Source organism: Chiloscyllium punctatum, chromosome 22, assembly GCF_047496795.1.
Source record: "Chiloscyllium punctatum isolate Juve2018m chromosome 22, sChiPun1.3, whole genome shotgun sequence".
NCBI lineage: Eukaryota > Metazoa > Chordata > Chondrichthyes > Orectolobiformes > Hemiscylliidae > Chiloscyllium > Chiloscyllium punctatum.
Genome location: NC_092760.1, coordinates 86,866,319 through 86,890,088, shown reverse-complemented (window position 1 = coordinate 86,890,088; position 23,770 = coordinate 86,866,319). Strand labels below are relative to the sequence as shown.

The window sequence follows — 23,770 nt, the reverse complement described above, 5'->3', positions numbered from 1 at the left end:
ACCTCCTCTGAACTGTCTCCTATGCAATGCTTAGCCTTTCCTTTTATTTAAAAGTCCACTGATGCTTTCTTCTGGGGTTCCCACAGTGATGCAGAGGGAGATGCTCAGTGGTACCTACTGTCTGAATGCGAATGGCTGGAATTGCAGTTCCGATTAAGCCAGACCTCCCGGCCAGGGGGCAGCACCGTCTGGAAGTCGCTAATCCGGAAGCTCTGTGAAAAGGCGATGAAACTTCCTGGTGTCAGTGGCTGTAATCTTTGTGTGTTTTTACTTAGCACTTTAGTGCTTTGTTTGGCTTATTTGCTGCATCATCTGGAGAATTCTGATCCAGGACCTCTGCCCATTTCTAGGTAAAACCATGGAGCTTCAGTGATGTTTGGTTTGCTGCTTATTCATATTGACTTGTGTCTAAACTCCTCTGAGAAAATTAACTGGAATGCATCTTTTTTGTTATTTAATGTTTAGTAACCTTTCTCAGGTAATTGTGTGTCATTTCTGATTCAACATGTAACTTTCAATGTGCATGATCTAGCCTTTCAGATCTGCTTTTTATGTTCTGTTGTGGTTGCTTCTGGGTGTGACTTCAAGCTGAGGATTAACCTGTCAGTGAATCAGCAACTTTGCACCGAACTTTTGGCAGCTCAGTTAGTAGCAAAGTACTCTTGATACTGGAGATCTGAAATAAAAGTACAAATTGCTGGAGAAGTGCAGCAGGTCTAGTAGTATCTGTGGAGAGCAAAACTGAGTTAGTATTTTGGGTCCATTATCACTTAGAGTCAAAAAGCACGGAAACACAGCCTTTGGTCCAATCAGTTCACACTGACCAAATTAAACTAGTCCCACCAGTCTGTGCTTGGACCACCTCGCTACAAGCCTTTCCTATGCATGACCTTATCCAGATGTGTTTAAATATTGTAACTTTACCTGCATCCACCACTTTCTCTGGTAATTCATTCCAAGCACAAACCACTCTCTGTTGAAAAAATAAGTGCCCCTCATGTACTCCAGAAGATGCCTAACCAATGTCCTGTGCAACCTGACATAATGGATCCTTGTGGGACACCACTGATCAGAGGCCTCCAGTCTGAAAAACAACCCTCCAGTAACACCCTCTGTCTCCCACAACAAATCCAATGGGCAAACTAACCCTGAATCCCACGTGATCTAACTTTAATAATTATTATACAGTGCAGAATTTTTCCCAAGGCTTTGTTAAAGACCAAGTAAACAATGCCTGTCACTCTGCCCTCGTCAATCACCTTGGTTACTTCATTTTAAAAAAACTGAATAAAGTCTTATTTCCCCTTGCACAACGTCATGCTGACTATCCCTAATCATTCCTTACCTCTCCAAATGCATATAAATCCTACTTTTCAGAATCACATCCAACAACCCACCACCGATTTCAAATTCAGACATCTATCGTTTCCAGGCTTGTGCTTACATCCTTTCTTAAACAATGGCACGACATTAGCACCCTTCATTCCTCCAGTACTTCACCCGTGTTTATAGATATTACAAATATTTCTACTAGGAGTCCTACAATTTCTTTCCTAACCTCCCACAATGTCCTAGGATGCAGTTCATAAGGTCCTGGAGACTTATCTACCTGGGACGCATTGCCAGCAGAGGTGCTAGAGGCAGGCACGTATTCATTTAAGATGCGTCTGGGCAGATGTGTGAGTAGGTGGGGAGCAGAGGGATACAAATGTTTAGGAATTGACCGACAGGTTTAGACAGTACATTTGGATTGGCTCAGGCTTGAAGGGCCGAAGGGCCTGTTCCTGGGCTGTAGATTTTTTTTTGTTCTTTGTTCTTTTATGTTTTTTAAGACCTCCAGCACTTCCTTTACTGTCATGTGAAGTTTTCAAAACATTGATATTTATTTCACTGAACCTCTAGCCTTCATTTCTTTCTCAACAGTAAAAACTGACACAAAATATTCATTTAAATTCTCTCCCATCTCCTGAGGTTGAACACAACGATAACCTCGTTGATCTTTAAGGGGTACTACTCCCTGTCCAGTTGCTATCTTGCTCTCAATGTATTTGTAGAACAGTTCCAAAGAAGCCATTGATTTGAAACAATAAATCTGCATTTTTTTCCATAGATGAGGCCAGACCTGCTCACTTTCTCCAACAACTTCTGCCTGTATTCACATCTGGTATGTTGTGTTGGATGAATAGAAATCTGTTAGTGCTCATTTTGGACGTACTGCCGTTAGCTTCCAGGAGAATGTCCCAGCTAACATTCCTGATCCTGATTGTTATCCTGTGACCCTTATTGAAAATGTGCCTCTGTGGGCTAGGGTCAGAGATTCCTCCTGTTGCAATCATTCACATGTGAGGAAACGGCTTGTCAGGGATTCAGGGCAAATGCAACCACAGTCTAGTGTAAGCCATTATTTCAGATTTTATTTGTCTTTATTTCTTCATAGAATGTGGGTGTTACTGACAAGGCCAGCAATTGTTGTCAATCTCTAATTGAAGTGGGTAGCTTGCGAGGAGCATGTCAGATAACAACCCCATTATTGTGGATGTGGTGTCATACAAAATGAAAAGGTAAAGTCAGACATTAGGGCTGCTGTGTCGTCTGAGAGAGACAACTAGTGGTGGTTTAACCCAAAGGTCACTGTCCCCGAGGTGAGGGGAGAGATTGAGATGGAGAGTCCTTCCTGATAACCTCAGCCAGTGCAAGAATTCAACCCGTGCTGGCACCACTCTACATTGCAAACTAGCTATCCAACCAACTGAGCTAACTGACCCCTTCCTTCAGGGTAACCTCAGCCATTGTGGGAATTGAACCCACAGGTAGGGCACATGGAGTAAGGATAGCAGATTCGCTTTCCTAAAGACTATTAGTGAACCAAATGGGTTTTTACAATGGCCACCACAGAGATTAGTAATTAATTTTAGCTGTCACTTCCAGATGCAGTAAAGAAAACAATTTGTTGAAAATATTGATAATGACAGCTTTTACTAGTCCAGTTAATAGTTTTAGTGATATATTTTCTTCATAGCAATTAACTGATTTTTGCTTATATTATTTTTCCAGCATGTCTCAGGATATAAATAATCTCCGAGAAATGTACAAGACACTGAATAAGTCTTGTTTCATTCTTGGAGCTTCAGGGGAGACAGGGAAGGTGTTGCTGAAGGAGATTGTTGAAAGCAAACTCTTTGCCAAAGTCACACTTATTGGTCGCAGAAAACTAACCTTTGAGGACCCATCCTACGAGAATGTGGTAGGTTTTCGTTTATCTTGATTATCTCCCGTTTATGTGATCGTAAGCAACTTGGTGGAGCTGTAATACAAAGCCTGAAGAAATCAAAAGTTTTGAGTGATATTTAAACCATGAACATCTGTTGGTTCCAACATGGGAGAAATGTACCCATTGTTTGGTATGTGGTGCAATGTCAAATTGCACTCGAAATCCTTCTTTACAATCTTTACAATCAGTCAGAACATCTTTGCCCTCGTTTTGGCTCTCTGTTGTCCCTCTCACAGTTCATTTTGAATGTCAAACTATCATTGAATTAATTATAAACCACAAATCATTGTGACTAAATGGGGATATGAGGAATTTTTGCTTCCAGGGGTATTTCCTCATATTCCACAGTCCTCTCTCACCTATCACTAAAGTTCACATTTTATACAGCTTTGAGGAAGACTCCTATGTGACTCTCTCCATAGTTATCCTGGCACTTTCTGTTTTGATTTCCGATCCTCAGGGGAGCTGATTGTCTCACAGTATTATCACTAGACTGTGCATCCAGAGACTCAGGTAATGTTCTGGGGACTAGCTTTCAAATCTGCCATGGCCGGGTGTTGGCATTGAATTCAGTAAAACAAAATCTGGAATCAAGACTTTAATGATGACCATGAAACAATGATCTGGTATACTAATGACCTTCAGGGAAGGAAACTGCCATCCTTACTCTGTTTGGCTTACCTGTGACTCCAGACCCACAGCAATGCGGTTGACTCTTAACTGCCCTCTGGGCAATTGAGGATAAGTAATCAATCCTGGCCTAGCCACATCCCCTGAATTAATCAGACAAAATCCACGGCATTTTAATTTAATGAACATTCTCATAACATTGTGGACGTTGCAGAGTAATTTTTGTTGGAGATATTGTTTGCTGCAACAAGTTACTGTCAGAATCTTTGAGGAGAACGACATTGTAAGGCATTTTGGAGCACCAAAGATAGGGATATGAGTCACAGGATTAATGGGTCCATTGTTTCCTGAAAGTGGCATTACAAGTGGCTAAGGTGGTCAAGAAGGCATTTGGCATGCTTGCCTTCATTGAGTGGGACGTAGAATATAAACATTGGCAAGTCCTGTTGCAGCTGTGTAGAACTTCAGTCAGGGCACATTTGGAATATCTTGTATAGTTCTGGTCACCACACACCAGAAGCAGATGGAAATAATACAGACATGGTTTACTGAGATGTTCCCTGGTGTGGAGGGTGTTAGCCATGAGGAGAGATTAGACAAACTCGGTTTGTTTTCACTTGAACGTTACAGAATGAAGGGTGACCCAATAGAAGTTTAGAAAATGATGACAGGCAGTGGATAGTCAGAGTCTTTTTCCCAGGGTACGAATGTCAATTACTGGGGGATTTGGAATCATAGAATCCCTATAGTGTGGAAGCAGGCCATTTGGCCCATCTAGTCCACACCAAGCCTCTGAAGAGCATCTCACCCAGACCCACACCCTTATCGTATCCCTGTAACCCAGCATTTGCCATGGCTAACCCACCCTACACATCCCTGAACACTATGGGCAATTTAACATGGCCAATTCATCTAACGTGCACAATGTTGGACTGTGAGAGGAAACCAGAGCACCCGGAGGAAATCCACGCAGACACTGGGAGAATGTGTAAGCCCCACACAGACAGTCACCTGAGGGTGGAATTGAACCTGGGTCCCTGGCGCTGTGAGGCAGCATGTTAACTACTGTGCCACCCATACAGAGGAGGAACAGCATCACAAACGAGTATGTCCCTGCAAACATGATTTCAGAAGAATCCGAACCAATACCAGCTGCAAAGAAAGTCATTTCTATTGAAATGAACAGCCTATACTACAAAGCATAGCACAGAGAATGCTTCCACTTTGGAGCATTTTGTTCATAGAGCTAAGTATACAAGACATTTCTGTATCACCAGCACAGCAATATCTTAAGTGGGAAGCTAGGGAAGTGATTGCTGGGCCTCTTGCTGAGATATTTATATCATCAATAGTCACAGTGAGGTGCTGAAGACTGGAGGTTGGCTAACGTGGTTAACAAACGTTGTTTACGAAAGGTGGTAAGGACAAGCCAGGGAACTATAGACCGGTGAGCCTGATGTCGGTGGTGGGCAAGTTGTTGGAGGGAATCCTGAGGGACAGGATGCACATGTATTTGGAAAGGTAAAAGCAATGACTGCAGATGCTGGAAACCAGATTCTGGATTAGTGGTGCTGGAAGAGCACAGCAGTTCAGGCAGCATCCAAGTAGCTTCGAAATCGACGTTTTAGGCATTGCCTTTATTCCTGATGAAGGGCTTTTGCCCGAAACGCCGATTTCGAAGCTACTTGGATGCTGCCTGAACTGCTGTGCTCTTCCAGCACCACTAATCCAGAATGTATTTGGAAAGGCAAGGACTGATTAGGGATAGTCAACATGGCTTTGTGCATCGGAAATCATTTCTCACAAACGTAATTGAGTTTTTGAAGAAGTAATAAAGAGGATTGATGAGGGCAGAATGATAGATGTGATCTATAAGGACTTCAGTAAGGTGTTCGACAAGGTTCCCCATGTGAAACTGGTTAACAAGGTTAGATCTCATGGAATACAGGGAGAACTAACCATTTGGATACACAACTGGCTCAAAGATAGAAGACAGAGGGTGGTGGTAGAGGGTTGATTTTCAGACTGGAGGCCTGTGACCAGTGGAGTGCCACAAGGATCGGTGCTTGGTCCACTTGTCATCATTTATATAAGTGATTTGGATGTGAGCCTAAGAGGTATAGTTAATAGGTTTGCAGATGACAAAGAGACCAGAACTAGAGGGTATAAGTTAGGATGAGAGAGGAAAAATATAAAAGAGAACTAAGGGGCAACGTTTTCACTCAGAGGGTGGTACATGTGTGGAATGGGCTGCCAGAGGAAGTGGTGGAGGCTGGCACAATTGCAACATTTAAAAGTCATTTGGATGGGTCTATGAATAGGAAGGGTTTGGAGAGGTGATGGCAGGTGGGACTAGCATGGGTTGGGATATCTGGTCGACATGGACGAGTTGGACCAAAGGGTCTGTTTCCATGCTGTACATCTCTATAACTCTGTGACGCGAAAACTACCAGACGAGGTCGCTATGAATGTTATCATATTTACTTGAACAGGACCTTTGCAGAGTAGCTTGTGTATGTAAACATGTGAACGTGCTAATGATCCAATTTTATGGAAATCATTATTTATGGAAGTGTTGGAATATACTCGGCCAATGATGCATTGGGAGCCAGGCAAATTTAATCAGATAAATCCAGAAGATTTTGAACATCCAACCCCTTGGAAGAAAAGCTTTCAAAAACTGTACAAAACAGTCCATGTAAAGCCTGGATTTGAAGAACACTTTTACAGTAGCACAGCAAGGTGTAAAGGTAGAGGAAATATGTTGTATCATAATACAACTGACACAGGTTTCAGGTAAAAGAGACAAACTTTTAAGAGAGATGCAAGAGTTAAGTTATTTACACAGAAGGTGGAAAGTGCTTGGTGTGTGCTGCCAGAGGAGCTGGTGGAGGCAGATACAATAACAACATTTAAGTTGCATCTTGACAGATATAGGAATAGGCAGGGAATGGAGGGATATGGACATTGTAGATGCAAAGGGTTTTTAGTTTAGGTAGGCATCACGTGTTTGCACAGTCTTGGTGGGCTGAAGGGCCCGTTCCTTTGCAGTGCTATTCTTTATTCTTGGAGTGAAGGGTGAAATCTTTTGACGAAGTGTATTTTTTTTTTGTTGGCAATATTTCAGTTTAATAGATTCTGTATTTCTTTTCAATTTAAACAGGTCCAGGAGATTGTTGATTTTGAGAAGCTGGATGAATATGCAGCTGCTTTCCAAGGCCATGATGTAGGGTTCTGCTGCTTGGGAACAACCCGGGCTAAGGCTGGCGTGGTAAAGAGAAGTATTACTTATTGTTTTACAATATTCTTCAGCGAATGTAATCTGACTGCATGAACCTGAAACCTGCCAGGGAACTGGGTAGCTGTGGGGAGGTCAATTTCCAAGATGGCGGCAGCAGCGTAGGTAGCGAGTGGGCTCCTGAGCCCGAGACTCGTCCACTCCATCCGCTTCACTTTTTTCTTTTCCCCCTTTTCTTCTTTTTTTTTATCTTTATACTTTCTAATTTTACCGGAATTGGTGGCAAGGTGAGAATTTGGGTTTCTGGTAGTGGAGGTGGAGACGGGTTTGGGCCCAGCCCAGTTGGAGGCTGCATCGTTGAGGTTGGACCATGGCGGGGGCCCATTGTCAGCGACAGCAGCTTTGGGTTTGGGACCATCATCGGCAAAGTTGGCCCAGTAAAGACTCGTGGTGGCGGGTGTATCAATGGAGGCAAGATGGCGGGAAAGAGTGGCAATTCTGTTCCAGCGAGGGATTTCAAGACTGGCCAACTGCTTTGTGCTAGTGGATTCAGGCCCGTGGCTAAACACTTCATAAGAACTGCACAGTTGAATGTTTCTTCATTTTAGGGTGGTTCATTGGTTAGCGCTACTGCCTCACTGCGCCAGGGACATGGGTTCGATTCCAGCTTCAGGCGACTGCCTGTGTGGAGTTTGCACATTGTCCCCATGTCTGTGTGGGTTTCCTCCGGGTTCTTAGTTTCCTTCCACAATACAAAGATGTGCAGGTTAGGTGGATTGTTTATGCTGAATGGGATGAGTAGGTTAGGTGCATTGGTCAGGGGTAAATAAAGGATAATAGGTTCAGGGAATGGGTCTGGGTGGGTTACTTTGGAGTGTCAGTGTAGACTTGTTGGGCTGAAGGGCCTGTTTCTACACTGTAGGGATTATAAGATTATGGTTTCAATGTTTTGGTTTATTTCTTGTGTTTCAAGATAGTGCTGGAGAATGGCGACACTTCCAACTGTATTTATAACAAAATACGTGTGACAATAAATAATTCAAATCAAATCATTTCCCATCGTAGGAGAGTCTAGAACCAGGGGTTGTTATCACAGAATAAGGGGTTGCTTATTTAAGACAGAGTTGAGGAAGCATTTTGGGAAAGCAAATCTTCGCAGGACTTATACACTTAATGGTAAGGTCCTAGGGAAAGAGACCTTGGAGTGCAGGTTCATAGCTACTTGAAACTGGAGTTGCAGGTAGATAGGATAGTGAAGAAGGCACTATTGAGTTACAGGAGTTGGGAGGTCATATTGTGCCAGTACAGGACATTGGTTAGGCCACTTTTGGAATATTGCATGGAATTCTGGTCTCCTTCCTATCGGAATAATGTTCTGAAACTTGAAAGGGTTCAGAAAAGACTTACAAGGATGTTGCTAGGGTTGGAGGATTTGAGCTATAGGGAGAGGTTGAACAGGCTGGGGCTGTTTTCCCTGGAGTGTTGGAGGCTGAGGGGTAACCTTATGAGGGGCATGGATAGGAGAAATAGACAAAGTCTTTTCCCTGGGGTGGGGGAGTCCAGAACTAGGGGGCATAGGTTTAAGGTGAGAGGGGAAAGATATAAAAGGGACCTAAGGACAACATTTTCACTCAGAGGGTGGTACATGTATGGAATGAGCTGTCAGAGGAAGTGGTGGAGGCTAGTACAGTTGCAACATGTAAAAGGCATCTGGATGGGTGTATATCTTATGTGGGTTATATATCAAGTCAATTTTTGATTGCTCAATTCCCTGGGCATTTTACCACGTTGAAGGTGTTACACAAATGAAGTTTGCTATTGCTGACGGCAATTTTGCAGTAAGGGTCAGAACGAGGGCTGTCTTGGTATTGCCTGATGAAATGACCAGGCTAGCGGCCTGTAAAAGCCTCACTTGTGAAGGACAGTCAACAGGCAGGTATCAGAGTACACCAGAGAAGGGTTCGGAAGGATATGAGCCAGGTACTGGCAGGTGGGACTAGATTGGGTTGGAATATCTGGTTGGCATGGACGAATTGGACTGAAGGGTCTATTTCTGTGCTGTACATCTCTATGACTCGAACTACCCTCTGAGCAAAGAAATTAATCTGTGGAATAGAGGGCTACAGAGGTTGGGTCGTTCCGTATATTCAGGGCTGAAATAAACAGATTTTTAATCTGTACAGGGAATCAAGGGATATGTGGAAAAGGCAGGAAAGTGGAGTTGAGGGCTATCAGATCAGTCATGATCTCATTGAATGACAGAATAGATTTGATGGGTTGGAATGACCTACTTCACCTTCTACGTCTTATGGTTTGACCCAGTATTAGTGACTGCAGCATGAAATTATGATTTATTTTTATATAAACGTTTAAATAATCTCCTACCTGTTGCTGCCTGGCAGTGGTACGGGTTCAGGAGTCTCTGGTGTACTCTGATACCTGCCTGTTGACTGTCCTTCACAAGTGAGGCTTTTACAGGCCGCTAGCCTGGTCATTTCATCAGGCAATACCAAGACAGCCCTCGTACTGACCCTTACCGCAAAATTGCCATCAGCAATAACAAACTTCATTTGTGTAACACCTTCAACGTGGTAAAATGCCCAGGGAATTGAGCAATCAAAAATTGACTTGATATATATAACCCACATAAGATATTGAATTGAATTAGCTTTTTTGTCACATTGAATACAATGAAATGTTTACAAGTTGCCACTCACAGTGCCAAAGGTACTTACAGGTACAAAGGCACCTAAGTACAGATTCTTGAATATAAATTCATAGGAAAAAGAAATTAGAAAAAAAGTAAAAAGTCCCATATTGCAAACCTGCAGGAGTTCAAAATCATAGTAATAAGTTCGAAAAATAAAGGAAGAGCAAGTTTAGAATAACAGTTTTTCCATGATAGTATATTAAAAGATTCGGACAGGTGACCAAACAATTGGACCGAGTGGTAGGTACTAAGGAGCATCTTAAAGGAAGCGAGTGATGTGGAGAGAACTGGGCAGAGAATCCCACACCTGAGTCTTTGGCGGCTGTAGGAGCATTCCCAAAGCCTGGGGACTGAGCTCTCATCGACTCAATCTGTCAGCACCAAACCTGTCTAAAACGGGAAGAATTAACTTCATTCATTTCCATTTTGAACAATGGCTCGGTAGACTGTAAAGGACCTCTCTTGGTTTGTGGGATGGCAGGGCTGGGAGCATGAGCTGATATTAATACACGACTAATGAAATATGGATACGCTCCAGTTACTGATTATTCAGAGACTTTGAGATCCTGTTTTCTTTGGGGGAAGCTGAGTTACTATTGTATTGCTCCTGTACTGTCGTTCAAGAATGTTGCTCATCCCCACCTTCTCAAGGGCAGCCAGGTATGGGCAATAAATGCTGACCATGCCAGGGATGTCAATATCCCAAGTGCGGTTGAAAAGAAAACTCTGGTCGAAGCAGCCAATTCAGAAGCAGTGTAATACTCACATTAAGAGGCTTTTCTACACTTTGAAGGATAAGCATATTTAATCGGATATTGAGGTAGAGATTAAATATGAAATCTGGTAAATGGTTTTGAAGGAATTAGTTAGCCACTTTGAAGAATTGATGTATTCATTAGAGTTGCTATTATTTAGATTTTATTGTCATGTGTTCTCAAGCACAGTACAGTGAAAAGTGATTAATGTCACCACACGTGGCATCCCCTTGCCTTACCAAGGTATGAACAAACTCAGGTACAAAGTAGCAATAAAAAGTTAAGCATTACCTTCGTAGAGTAAGTAGAGAAACAAATAAATAAGGTAATAGTTAACATTAAGGTCCTTCTTGATATAAACTGGAAAAATAAAGGAGTCATGTTAAATGTTCACCAGTTTTTGATGTCTGCTTGCTGGGGCTCCAGTCGCCTCCATTTAGCTCACTCTCTGAGACACCTCAGCTACCTGTTCTTACGACAGCTGCAGATACTTGGGGGACCTCCCTACACTGCTCACTGTTCCTGTGGGGGGTTGGAGAGTGGGGGCTGGAGTGAGTGATGGCGGGAATTGATTATTATGAGTTTTCTTTTTGTTCGCAGCAATCTGACAGAGACCAGAGTGCTGTTGTGATAAATGATGTGCAGGTTAGGTGGATCGGCCATCCTAAATTGTCCTGTCATCTCCTGGGACATGCAGGTTAAGTGGTGGATCAGCTGTGGTAAATGTGGGGTTATGGGGATAGGATGGAAGAGCTGAATCTGGATGGGATGCTCTTCAGAAGGTCAATGTGAATCTGATGGGCTGAATGGCCACTTTCCAAGTAGGGGTTCTATGATTTTTTTTCTGACTCATCAAGGCAGTGCAGAATTGGATGGAGGTTTGATGCAAGTGAATACTACTTGGAAGTACTTCAGAGGCTGACTGGCCTTTTTCCATGCCATAAGGACTCTATAATTTTATTAAATGGATGACCTTGTAAAGGCTGTCCCCATAAGCTGTTGACCAGGTTAAAGCTGGAATCAGGTGAAAGTAAGGACTGCAGATCAGAGTAGAGAGTGTGGTGCTGGAAAAGCACAGCAGGTCAGGCAGCATCCGAACAGCAGGAGAATCGACGTTTCAGGCAAAAGCCCTTCATCATGAATCCTTCCTGATGAATGGCTTTTGCCCGAAATGTTGATTCTCCTGCTCCTTAGATGCTGCCTGACCTGCTGTGCTTTTCCAGCAACACACTCTCGACTCTGAAGCTGCAATCATCCTGATCTTTATGGTTCTGTGCCATGGATCATTGAATGCCCAGTCTTGATCTTAAAGTGTACAAGTTTACAGCTCAAAAACTGGCCATTCTGCCCAACTGGTCTGTGCCAGCATTTAGACCTCACTGAGCCCCCTCCCACTCTAGTTCTCCACAACCTATCTAATTCATCTCAAACTCCTGTCTCTGTCATGTGAGTGGAAAATTCAAAAGCTTTCAAACACATGCCTTAAGTTTTAATTGCTGTAGTTTTTGTTTGCAGAGTAACCCCTTATATTCCACTCAGCAGTTTGGGACTCCGAAGGATTTTCAGCAAGGGTCCACTGATTATATCAAACTGAAAGATAAGCATCGCTTAAAGAAAGTCATTAACAAACATTGAATAATCAAAGCAAAATTTAAAATTAAACTAGAAGGTCATTGTGAGTGGAGGTGAGGCACTCTCGCCCCCATGGTGCCCCCCAATCAAGGATAACCATGAACATGCCAGCAGACACCACATGCCCGCTCCCCAAGGATAGCCGGGTGTAGACGTAGAGAAGAGGGCAGTTGGTCTAATGACACCTGTCAGTCCTCCCGTCCCCAAATGACTGAAGCACAGACATTTGAGGAGCAGCCCCTTCAAGAAATGAAACCAGTGCTGCAACTTCGAGACTCCGTGCCTGTGGACAATACACTCTTGGTGGCACCCACATGAGCTGGTGGCGTGAATTCTTCCTAATGGGAAGATGCCATTCCTTAATGGGACCCATCCATTCTGTGAGAATCCCCCATGTCTTTTGACTGAGGCTTCTGCAAGAACGGAATCCTTTAAAATCCTGCCCCTGTGCTGCTGCTCAAAGTATTTAAAGGGGGCCACGCTCTTAAATAAATCACCTGCAAAGAAACTGGAGGAAATATTGGTCTTTATACACAGCATTGAATTGTTGGATGTCGAGAAACTTACAACATTTTCAACATTTCTAAATTTACTTGATTCATGCTTAAAACCATCCTTAAGAATAAATTGAATTTTTTTTTGTCTTTCAAAGCCTGAAAAAGTGTCCCTTGAGGTGTAATTGCCATGCATGAGTGCATCTTAATTTTATTTGAGCCGTTCTCTTTATTGAGATTCACGTCTATAAAGTTGTGTTTTTAGTCACCTAGGGAACCTCACGCAAATTCCTTTCTTTTCTGCTGGATGAAAATTTCAGGATTAAGCCCACTGGCTGCTAATAGGACAATATTTTGCTTTGTTTGGGGCAGCTTCATCAAAAGAAACAGCAAGGCAACTTGTCAACTCGGAGCTATTGAGAGGGGATGATGGCTGAGCGTGGGTCTAAGAAGTAGTGGCGTGGGCTCTTGTTCACAGGCAAGGGTTCGCTCCTTGTTAGGAGCACTTCTGCAGAAGGGACGCCAGCGTCTGTTTCTGGGCTCGCATTGATGTGGTGTATTGGTAATCGGATTTAAAGTGAGCTCCAGTATCTATGTCAGTTCAGATTTCATCAAGTGACCATTGAAGGGGCTGCTGCAAACTGAACTCTGCTTTAGGACATTGACCAAGGACTAAGGGCAGAGAAATTGCGCGTCATTTAATTTGAGCATTGGAGGTGTCGAATAATTGACTTGTATTTTTGACACTCTTGAGGCTGTTAAGTTCTGCTTGCGTCTGTTTGTCTAAATCCTTTAAAATAAGCCTTTGGTGTGTGGAGTCGGGAGAGGGTGAATTGGAATCGAATGTACCGAATGCTATTCAGCATTTCCATAACGGCACACAGTAAAGAAAGTGACTATAAAATCATTGTGGGAGGTCACTCGCTGAATCTATTTCATTTTAAATCCAAATTGAAATGTAGTTTTAGCAACAGAACAGTTATGACACTGAAGTTTCATTAGGGACAACTGACAGAAGACTTCAAGCATTTTTATTTCGTCTTCCTTGGTGTGTTTTCTCAATTTCCCTAGTCCCTGTTTCTAAACAGACACTAAAGCATTTAAAAGTCGATTAAAAGCCTGACCCAGATCTTTAATGGTAAACTTTTGTATATCTTCCTTTTGGGAAAGGTAGAGAGAGAGAGAGAGAGGGGATTGAACATCTGTTGAATAATGAAAGGTACCTATTAATTATGCCAATTGGATGTGCAATGCTTTAATTCTGTGATTAGAAAGTAAGATGATTTTGCTGTTTTGAATCCTGTTGTTTGGATCTGCATTACTTTTTATTATTTGTTCTTTACATTTGTTCTTTGTATTCCCTTGGCACTTTTTAAAATTGACATCGCCCAAAGTCAGAGCTGAAAATGTGTTGCTGGAAAAGCGCAGCAGGTCAGGCAGCATCCAAGGAGCAGGAGAATCGATGTTTCAGGCATAAGCCCTTCTTCAGGAAGGGCTTCCTGAAGAAGGGCTTATGCCCGAAACGTTGATTCTCCTGTTCCTTTGATTCCTGAAGAAGGGCTCATGCCCGAAACGTCGATTCTCCTGCTCCTTGGATGCTGCCTGACCTGCTGCGCTTTTCCAGCAACACATTTTCAGCTCTGATCTCCAGAATCTGCAGTCCTCACTTTCTCACTGCCCAAAGTCAACCATATATTATTAGGAGAATCGGCATTTCGGGCATAAGCTCTTCATCAGGAATGACTCTCCTGCTCCTCGGATGCTGCCTGACCGGCTGTGCTTTTCCAGCACCACACTTTTTGACTCTGATCTCCAGCATCTGCAGTCCTCACTTTCTCCTCCTTTAAAACCAGCATCTTCAGCCAAGTTGTTTTTGTCACCCTCCAATATTTATTGCCTGATACTCCTTGGCTTCGCTTTTATGATTGTGCTGCTGTGATGTGTCATGGGGTGCCAAAAATGCTGTGTAACTACAAATCATTATATACTGCAAATAAAAGCGAGAGATGTTGGAGATGGCAGCAATGCAAGGTAACATTGAGGAAAGCTGTTCGCTTGTGACAATAAGGGTCACAGTTCTGTTTCAGTTTCAGACTCTACAGAATGTCTCTTTCCCTTGCATTGCAGGAAGGCTTCATTCGAGTGGATCACGATTACGTATTAAAGTCAGCTCAACTTGCCAAAGCTGGACGGTGCACTCACTTTAACTTGGAGTCTTCAAAAGGAGCTGACAAAGACAGTTCCATTCTATATACAAAAATTAAGGTTGGAAAATTTTGAGTGTAATATTACTTCAAAGTGATTCTGTTAATTCTGCCCAGGGGCAGCCTCGCTGACCACATAGATACCCCGTATCCTTTCAGTTCACTGACACAGTAAGTTATTGGATTACAATGCCTGAGGATTATATTTGTCAGTTTTGCTTTGGCACAGTAAGACACTATTAACGACAGAGTGAATTAGAAAGCCAAGGTCAAATACAACACATTAATGTTACTGTGCACTTCTAGCATTTGACTGCATTATAAATTTTAACATTGCTATTTTTATGAATAGTAATAGTTTAGTAACTAAGCTGAGAATCAGGGTGGCTAAGTGGTTAGCACTGCTGTCTTACAGTGTCAATTCTATCTGTGGGCAGCTGTCTTTGTAAAGTTCGCACATTCTCCCCATGTCTGCATGGGTTTTCTCTGGGTGCTCTGGTTTCCTCCCGCAGTCCAAAGACGTGCAGGCTTAGCCCTGGGAAAAAAGGGGTTACAGGGATAGGATGGGGGTGGGTATGGGTGAGATGCTCTTTGGAGGGTCAGTATAGACTCGATGGACCAAATGACCTCTTTCCACATTGTAGGGATTCTACAATTTTATCGAACCCATCACGGCACTGCACAATTGGATGGATGTTTGATGCAAGTAAATAGTACTTGATCCTAAATTTTAACTTAATATTGTGAGGAGATAAGTGAGGAGAGACACTGGGGGTTGGATTTTGCATGATTTTCTGCATCAGAGGAAATAGTTTCTCCACATCACCATTCATTCTCCTGTACTGAAGGAAATATGAGCTAAGTTGTCCTATTAATTTAATTAGGAGAAGGGCTCATGCCCGAAACGTCGATTCTCCTGCTCCTTGGATGCTGCCTGACCTGCTGTGCTTTTCCAGCAACACATTTTCAGCTATTAATTTAATTCCCTGTATCATTTCTATATCTCCACTGCAGTTCCACCAGAGATGATATATCTTTACAGAGATGTGATGATTCACACTCAGCACTGTACTCTAGATAGTGTTTAACCAGATCCCCAATGCATTGCATCCTCCTTATTGTACTCCAGATCCATTTTGAGATAAAAGCCAAAAATCCATTTTTCTCCTTGAGTTCTCTGTCTAAATAGTGATCCAACCCATGATCTCCACGGGGACCAGAACATAGAGGTAAGTTGCAAAGCCATCCTTATCAGAATAGTGATTGAAGCCCATATTGTTGGTATTTGTCTGACCCTGACCCCAGTGTTCCACAGAGCCCAAAGATGCACATCTTTGCCTGGAGCCAGGGCTGGCGAGAGTAGAGCTCCAACTTTCTGACCATCACATGACTATATAGGAATCTTTCTCACTGTAATCACGTATCATTGGTGAGTCAGTTGTTCAACCAACTTATCCTTACAAAACTCAAAGAAAACATGCTCTACATTAGATACTATTTTGCCAATGGATAGCATTGACTAAATAGTCCTAGTTGTGCTAGAAATTACACTGGAAGCCAATTTAAGATGATCAGTCAGGCTCACAGTGGGTTTTTTTTGAGCATGCTCGAAGTTACATATATTAACACAAGGGGCCCTTTGTAAATCATCTGTATATCCTACCATTCTCAATGAGTAAACGGCTGTGGAGACTGCCAATCCTGCTGCATTCTTCAAGGCAACACTCAGACCAGTCAGAGTCTACACTTTTATTCTGCTAAGATTAACAGTTAACAATTCTGCTACAACATCAGAGTAACCATTGTGACCATACTGCCCCTTTAACAAGGTTATTCTGTCCTTGGTTTTCTCAAGAGGGGTTGTAAAGGCAGAGGTGCTGATATGTCTCGGTAAAGCTTACTTTAAACAATAGCAGAGGAGTGCAGGTACTCCCAATTCAAGTTTTCTTTTAGTTTGGTTTTAGCAGGCAGTCAGAAAACTGCAGGTAGCAGAGAAGCAGCTACAGCGAAAAGAGATTCCATGCTTCAACAGAGGTCTTGCCTGAACTTTCTCTCTAAAATCTCTCTTGCCTGTAAGATTCTCTGTTTGACTACCATTTGCCAAGGGATTTTGCAGGGAATTGGAACAGTTTCATTAAGTTGCGATTTCGAGTCATTTGGGTTTTCATTTAGTTATTCTAAATTCTGTTTTCTTTTGTTCGTGTTTCAAGTGTAGGGTGTAAATAAATTGTTTTGCCTGAAGCCGAGTGGTTTGGCCAACTGCATCCCTTCTGGAATATCCACTTCCAATCAGCCTTTTTAAAAAAAAGGATGTTGTGATCTGGGCTACCTTCTTAAAATATTATGATGGGATCTGACCTGGTCCATAACACCATGATCCAATCTATCAGCAATCTCTTCCTCATGCTATATAAATTGGTGCTCCCTTTACAAGGTTAGTTCCTTGTGTTTCAATCCAGGGGAGTGCAAGTTGAACAGTTTCGAGTTGGTATCTATTTTAGCATTTTTTTTAGGATGCTATCATTGATCTTAACCAATGGGAAGAGGTATTTTGTTGTGCAAGCAAGTTACAGAGGATTTGAAGTAATTATCCAATGACTGATACCTCCCACGTATAGATATTCAACCACAGTGTATCTGAATAATGTCACTGATGAACAGGAACCAAAGATATCAGTGTTGCACTGTAGATGTTTGCTCAGTCAACTGGTTCAGGGATGTTAGAACATACTTCTGAAGTAGTGGGACTTGAACCCTGACCTTCTGGCTCAGAATGATAGACTCTACCACTACACCACCAGAGCCCTCAGTGTTGCACCGTATTGTCAAACCAGAGTAGAGGTCCCATTACATCATTCTAAACCTGAACAGTATTTCAAAGAAAAACAGAGAACTGGGGTTCTGGAAAACAGTTATCCTGACATCAACAAAACCGAGAACAGTTCGTCTGGTCATTATGTTATGATTATTTGAGAGATTTGAAAGTGGAGTACTTCATTTTCTATATTGCAACAGTGACTACACTTGCAAAGTATTTCACTGGCTGTAAAGCACTTTGGAATGTTCTGAGATTGCAAAAAAAGGTTATGTAAATATGTATGGTCAGGTCAGATATTGGACATTGGTTTCTTCTGGCCAGTTGAGGTACAAGGAAACATTGATACTTTAAAGGTGAGGCATTGAACGGGCACAGGTTCTCGGTGGAAGGATTCACTAACAACCCCTCCCCACCCCCCACACCCCCAAGCTTCATTCATTACATATTAATTCATAATCTTGAAATGAGGTTAATTCAGATTCTTCAGTGTGTCTCTGAGCTCGATCACTTGCTTGTAATGGGATGCTTTAAGTTCAGCTGAATAAACCTGGATTGTTAAGACTGAAATTTTGTGTGGGCTCTTGTGGCCCAGTAGCAGTATCCCTATCTTTGAGCCAAAAGGCCTTGGTTCAGGTCCGTCCTGCACCAGAGGTATGGAATACCATCCCTCAACAGGCTGATTAGAAAATACCTGGGAGATTGATGAGGAGAATTTTTGATGACCAGTTTTAAACAAGTAACATTATTGTTTCTATTTTAAAATTCACTACTAAACAGGGTCAAGTGGAAGCTGAAATTGAAGAGCTGGATTTTGACAGATACAGCATTTTTCGTCCTGGGTAAAGTCAATTTCCTTTTTTACATTGTTAATTCCGGCTCCTTTTCTAATTTAATTCGTAATTTCTTCCTTTTAATTCCATGAAATGAACAGTAAGAATGTGAGACAACAAACAGAAATTGCTGTGAAAGATCAGCAGGTCTGGTGGAGAGAAATCCACCAGACCTCGAGTGGAGGGTGAACATTTTGGATCCTTCCTCCGAACCTGTTTCATAAGAATATGAATCTGAGTAAATGGGTGCTTGGTTTTTAACCGAAAACAACAAATGCTGGAGATCACTGTGGGTCATAGAATCCCTACAGTGTGGAAACAGGCCCTTCAGCCCAACAAGTCCACACCGACCCTTCGAAGAGTAACCCACACAGACCCATTCATCTACCCTATATTTACCCCTGACTAATGCACCTAACCTACACATCCCTGAACACTATGGGCAATTTAGCATGGCCAATTCACCTAACCTGCACATCTTTGGATTGTGGGAGGAAATCGGAGCACCCGGAGGAGAATGTGCAAATTCCACACAGACAGTCGCCTGAGGTTGGAATCAAACCCGGGCCCCTGGCGCTGTGAGGCAGCAGTGCTAACTATTGAGCCATCGTGCCGCCCCTTCTTCAGAGCGCTAAGAAGAGTCATTAGACTCGAAATGTTAGCTTGCTGTCTCTCCATGGATGCTGTCTGACCCACTGTAATCCCCAGCATTTGTTGTTTTCAGTACAGATTCCAGCATTGGCAGTAATTTGCTTCTTGGTTTTTAATGCTGGTCCTGATATTTGTGTACTTTCTAATATTCCTCTGCAGTTTCTAATTTTTTTTTCTAATCTTAAATTTGAAACAGAGTCCTGATGTGTGACAGAGAAGAATCAAGACCCATGGAATGGATGACAAGAAAACTTCTTATTCCTGTAGCGTATATGTTTCCAACTGCAATAACAACCCCTATGTCTGTGCTAGTGAAGGCCATAATGAATAATGTTGTACTGCCAGCTGACAAGAAAATGGAATTGTTTCATAATAAACATATCCATGAGCTTAGTAAGCTTGGAGAAACTAAGGCCAAGTAGCATTTTTCAAAGTTGACTTTCAAGTTCTCAGTTTACCTTGGCCTTCGGTTTCCTTTAGACCTTCTGACTGGGGTCTCCCTGATGTTCTATTATCACATTAAACAGTTATTTTGAGGATTGCTTTAAAAAGACACATTTTGTTGAAGCTTTGAATTGGTTTTCCTTATTAAAGATATTTTTGCAAATTGTCCTGAAATGTGCAAGCTTCAACAAATAGCATCTTTCTTCAGCAATAACAGCTCTCTCTTCATGGTGCTGCAAGGGGCACAGTCTGTCTGCTTTTTCTTTTGTTGGGAGGCATCTGGTTTCTGTTTGCTTGTGATTGGTTGAATTGAAATTTGATGAAGGTGGACCTCAAATAAAACATCTCCTATACCATGTTATGATCCCAGACTAGATCATGAGCTTTTGGTTACAATCTTGGGACCAGTAACTTTATGTTAAAATAGAGAATGTGTTGGATCACATATACAGCACTTAGGCAGTAAAGCAATGAGATTCCAAAGTTTTGAACAAACAGAAAGAAATTTTATATCAGTAAAATAATCTATAATTTACAATATTTTAACATCTGTAATTACAGGAGAAATCAGACAAACCAGTATCTCTCACCCTATAGGTCATATCAGATAGTAAAGGTGGTCATGACAAGTTCAACACATTTTTCTGGCCCAGACATTAGGGACACTGTAGGTCATCGAATCTCTTTAAAACTTCCCAAAGGATTCCAATTCTTCACTTTTGAAAATTTGTCCTGAAACTCACTGGAAAACCCAAATCATCCGCCGACATTTCCGCCACCTCCAAACAGACCCCACCACCAGGGATATATTTCCCTCCCCACCCCTTTCCGCCTTCCGCAAAGACCGTTCCCTCCGCGACTACCTGGTCAGGTCCACGCCCCCAAACAACCCACCCTCCAATCCTGGCACTTTCCCCTGTCACCAGAGGAACTGTAAAACCTGCGCCCACACCTCCTCCCTCACCTCTATCCAAGGCCCTAAAGGAGCCTTCCACATCCATCAAAGTTTTACTTGCACATCCACTAATATCATTTATTGTATCTGTTGAACCCGATGCGGTCTCCTCTACATTGGGGACCCTGGGCGCCTCCTAGCAGAGCATTTTAGGGAACATCTCCAGGACACCCGCACCAATCAACCACACCGCCCCGTGGCCCAATATTTCAACTCCCCCTCCCACTCTGCCGAGGACATGGAGGTCCTGGGCCTCCTTCACCGCCGCTCCCTCACCACCAGACGCCTGGAGGATGAACGCCTCATCTTCCGCCTCAGAACACTTCAACCCCAGGGCATCAATGTGGACTTCAACAGTTTCCTCATTTCCCCTTCCCCCTCCTCACCCTAGTTCTAAACTTCCAGCTCAGTAACTGTCCCCATGACTTGTCCGGACTTGTCCTACCTGCCTATCTCCTTTTCCACCTATCCACTCCACCCTCTCCTCCTTGACCTATCACCTTCATCCCCTCCCCCACTCACCCATTGTACTCTAAGCTACTTTCTCCCCACCCCCACCCTCCTCTAGTTTATCTCTCCACGCTTCAGGCTCACTGCCTTTATTCCTGATGAAGGGCTTTTGCCCGAAACGTCGATTTTGAAGCTACTTGGATACTGCCTGAACGGCTGTGCGCTTCCAGCACCACTAATCCAGAATCTGGTTTCCAGCATCTGCAGTCATTGTTTTTAACTCACTGGAAAACCAGACTGTCGTGGAATGTCTCAAGGACTGCTCATGTTGAGCTTCCTTTCTTGGCACTGTGGCTCCCTGGATTTCTGAAACTGCACTCCGCTGCCTACTCAGTGGTATAATTTCAGCTTGTCCAAAGAGGGCTAGCATCACCAAACTGGCAATGTCCCAAGTTGCACCAAGCATATGCTGCTTGTGGGTTTCCTTCGCCTCCACTCTTAGCTGCATTGAACTGTTGACTGCTGGACAGTTCTTCTGAGTTGCACAGATCCTAGAGCTTTTTCTGAGCACCAACCCAAAGCACTTTGCTGCACGTCATGGCTTCTCAGAGCCTGAAATGTATGGTCCCATTGCAACTCCTTCTTAAGCCTAAGTACATAGAAGCAGTGAACTTCCATCCCCTTCTCAACCATGCTATTAACAAAAGCACTTTTCCTGTGGAATACCTGACTCTTTCTAGCTAGCTGACTAAAATTGATTCTGACCCTTGAACTGTGTTGAGTGACCTATTGAAAGACTTGTAACAACCCTCACTCTTGTTCTTAGGTGGAATTAAATGTAGTAACCACTGGAACGGTTGAGTGCAATAACCATTGAAATACCCCATTCCCAGAACATTACAATATTCACAGATTACTAGTTTACACAATACAGTTGGAAACATAGAAAAAATGTCATCACAACAACCTTATAATCAGTTTAATTTTTATTACCTTATACCTTTGTTCTGCCTTGACTTGTTTCCCACTCTGTTCAGAACATTGGCTCGGAGTAGATTTTGATTTTTGTTTTCTTGTATTAATTAGCAAAAAAAATTACAACGGTGTAATGATTTTGCTTCATTTTATACATCTAATTATCAGGGATAAGCACATTGGAAACAGTGTGGTATTGTTTCCAATGCCAAATTAGTGTTTTTCCCACAGGCTTAATATGTAGCTGTCTCATCCCTGAAAGTGATTAATGTCCACTTTGATGAGGCACACACAACTCAGGTTTTAGAACTTTTTTTGACTTTGTCATAAATTGTCAGGACCGTACTATGCCAGGCACACTACAAACTACTGACTGCTTCTAGGGCAGTACTGGTAGATTAAAGAAACACATTTTGAATTTTAAAATGTGCAATAATTATTTAATTGAGCCAAAGTGCGAAATTAGATCAAACTTGGCCTGCAAGTGTTTGTGGAGATTTGACTGTGGTTCCTGAGGTGATGTGAATCAGGTTAAAACAAGAGAAATGACACTAACCAAATCTCTCACTCTCTCCAGAAACCCATAACTATCATCCAACACTTGTTTTGTAACAATTGGTGCAATAAAATATCTAGAAGCTAATCTAGGATTCTGTACAGTGGTAAATGGCTATGAAAGCTCTTCTTTATAAGTGTTGCCAAGTATTAAATATTAAACATGCTTTACCTGGTAGTGAAAGAAATTACTGTTCTCTTATTTTGCCTTGCATTGTTGTAGCTTTGAGTTTATTTTTAAATGATTAATATTTAGTTTATGCATGTGTAATGATCAGGCAAGGGATGTCTGAATGTTATTTTCTGTTTAATTGTGGTTAATGTAAGACACTGTTAGCCTTTGTCTGTTGTTCTGCTCCTGGTGTTGGTGAGATTGTCTATATGTCCCCAGGCTGACAATAAACTCCGTGATAGAGGAGACTTAGTTTTCATTTCCTGCTTTAAATATAAAAATATTTTGCATGGAACAGTCAGTTTGTGTTTTCTTTTTCAGTTTTAGTTGATTTCATTTGTAACTTAGAATATGTTAAAGGGAATTGGTTACTGTCTTTTGATGTACACGACTGACCTCTATACATATTTTACTTTGGTATTAAGTTCTGTAATTGTCTTATCAGAAATTATTATGTAAAATAATCTTGGTTGTAGAGATTTAATAAAATAGTAAGGTTTGATTCTCAATAAAGTGACCCCTATCTCTCTGAAACACAAGAGGCAGCATGGTGGCTCAGTGGTTAGCACTGCTGCCTCACAGCACCAGGGACCCAGGTTCGATTCCAGTCTTGGGGGACTGTGTGGAGTTTGCACATTCTCCCCGGGTTGCAGGTGCCCACAATTTTTTTTAACAGTACATCACTGACTGTATCAATGCCTTTTCCCACTTATGTCTGGAACTGGATATTTCAGCAATTTTACTTGCAATTTACATCTTTCTCTTTCTTTCACCCAGTCTATGCCCAGCACCACACATCCATGATTTCTCTGTTTCTATTCTTCAGGATAGCTAGACTACTAGTATTTAATATCCAACAGGAAAGGCTGGATGAATCAGGACATACAGAACCTGCTAAAAACCAAGTGTGAGGCCTTCAGGTCAGGAGACCCAATCATATACAGTTCAAAAATGTGCAGGCTAGGTGAATTGGCCATGAAATGGGT

General features: G+C 42.4%; 1 protein-coding gene across 2 annotated transcripts; it reads left to right on the top strand.

The window, feature by feature from the left end:
- The first annotated feature begins 210 nt into the window (after nucleotides 1-210).
- On the top strand, nucleotides 211-23,275 carry htatip2 (HIV-1 Tat interactive protein 2). Of its 2 annotated transcripts, XM_072592767.1 has the most exons (7): nucleotides 244-350; nucleotides 2,111-2,164; nucleotides 3,055-3,244; nucleotides 7,065-7,172; nucleotides 14,858-14,995; nucleotides 18,530-18,591; nucleotides 19,430-23,275. In XM_072592767.1, exons 3-7 carry the CDS (start codon nucleotides 3,056-3,058, stop codon nucleotides 19,653-19,655), a joined length of 723 nt encoding a protein of 240 aa, XP_072448868.1. In that variant the 5' UTR covers nucleotides 244-350; nucleotides 2,111-2,164; nucleotide 3,055; the 3' UTR covers nucleotides 19,656-23,275. The 2 variants fall into 2 exon arrangements, with proteins under 2 accessions (XP_072448867.1, XP_072448868.1); XM_072592766.1 differs by lacking the exon at nucleotides 2,111-2,164 and having other exon boundaries at nucleotides 211-350.
- Nucleotides 23,276-23,770: the final 495 nt, after the last annotated feature.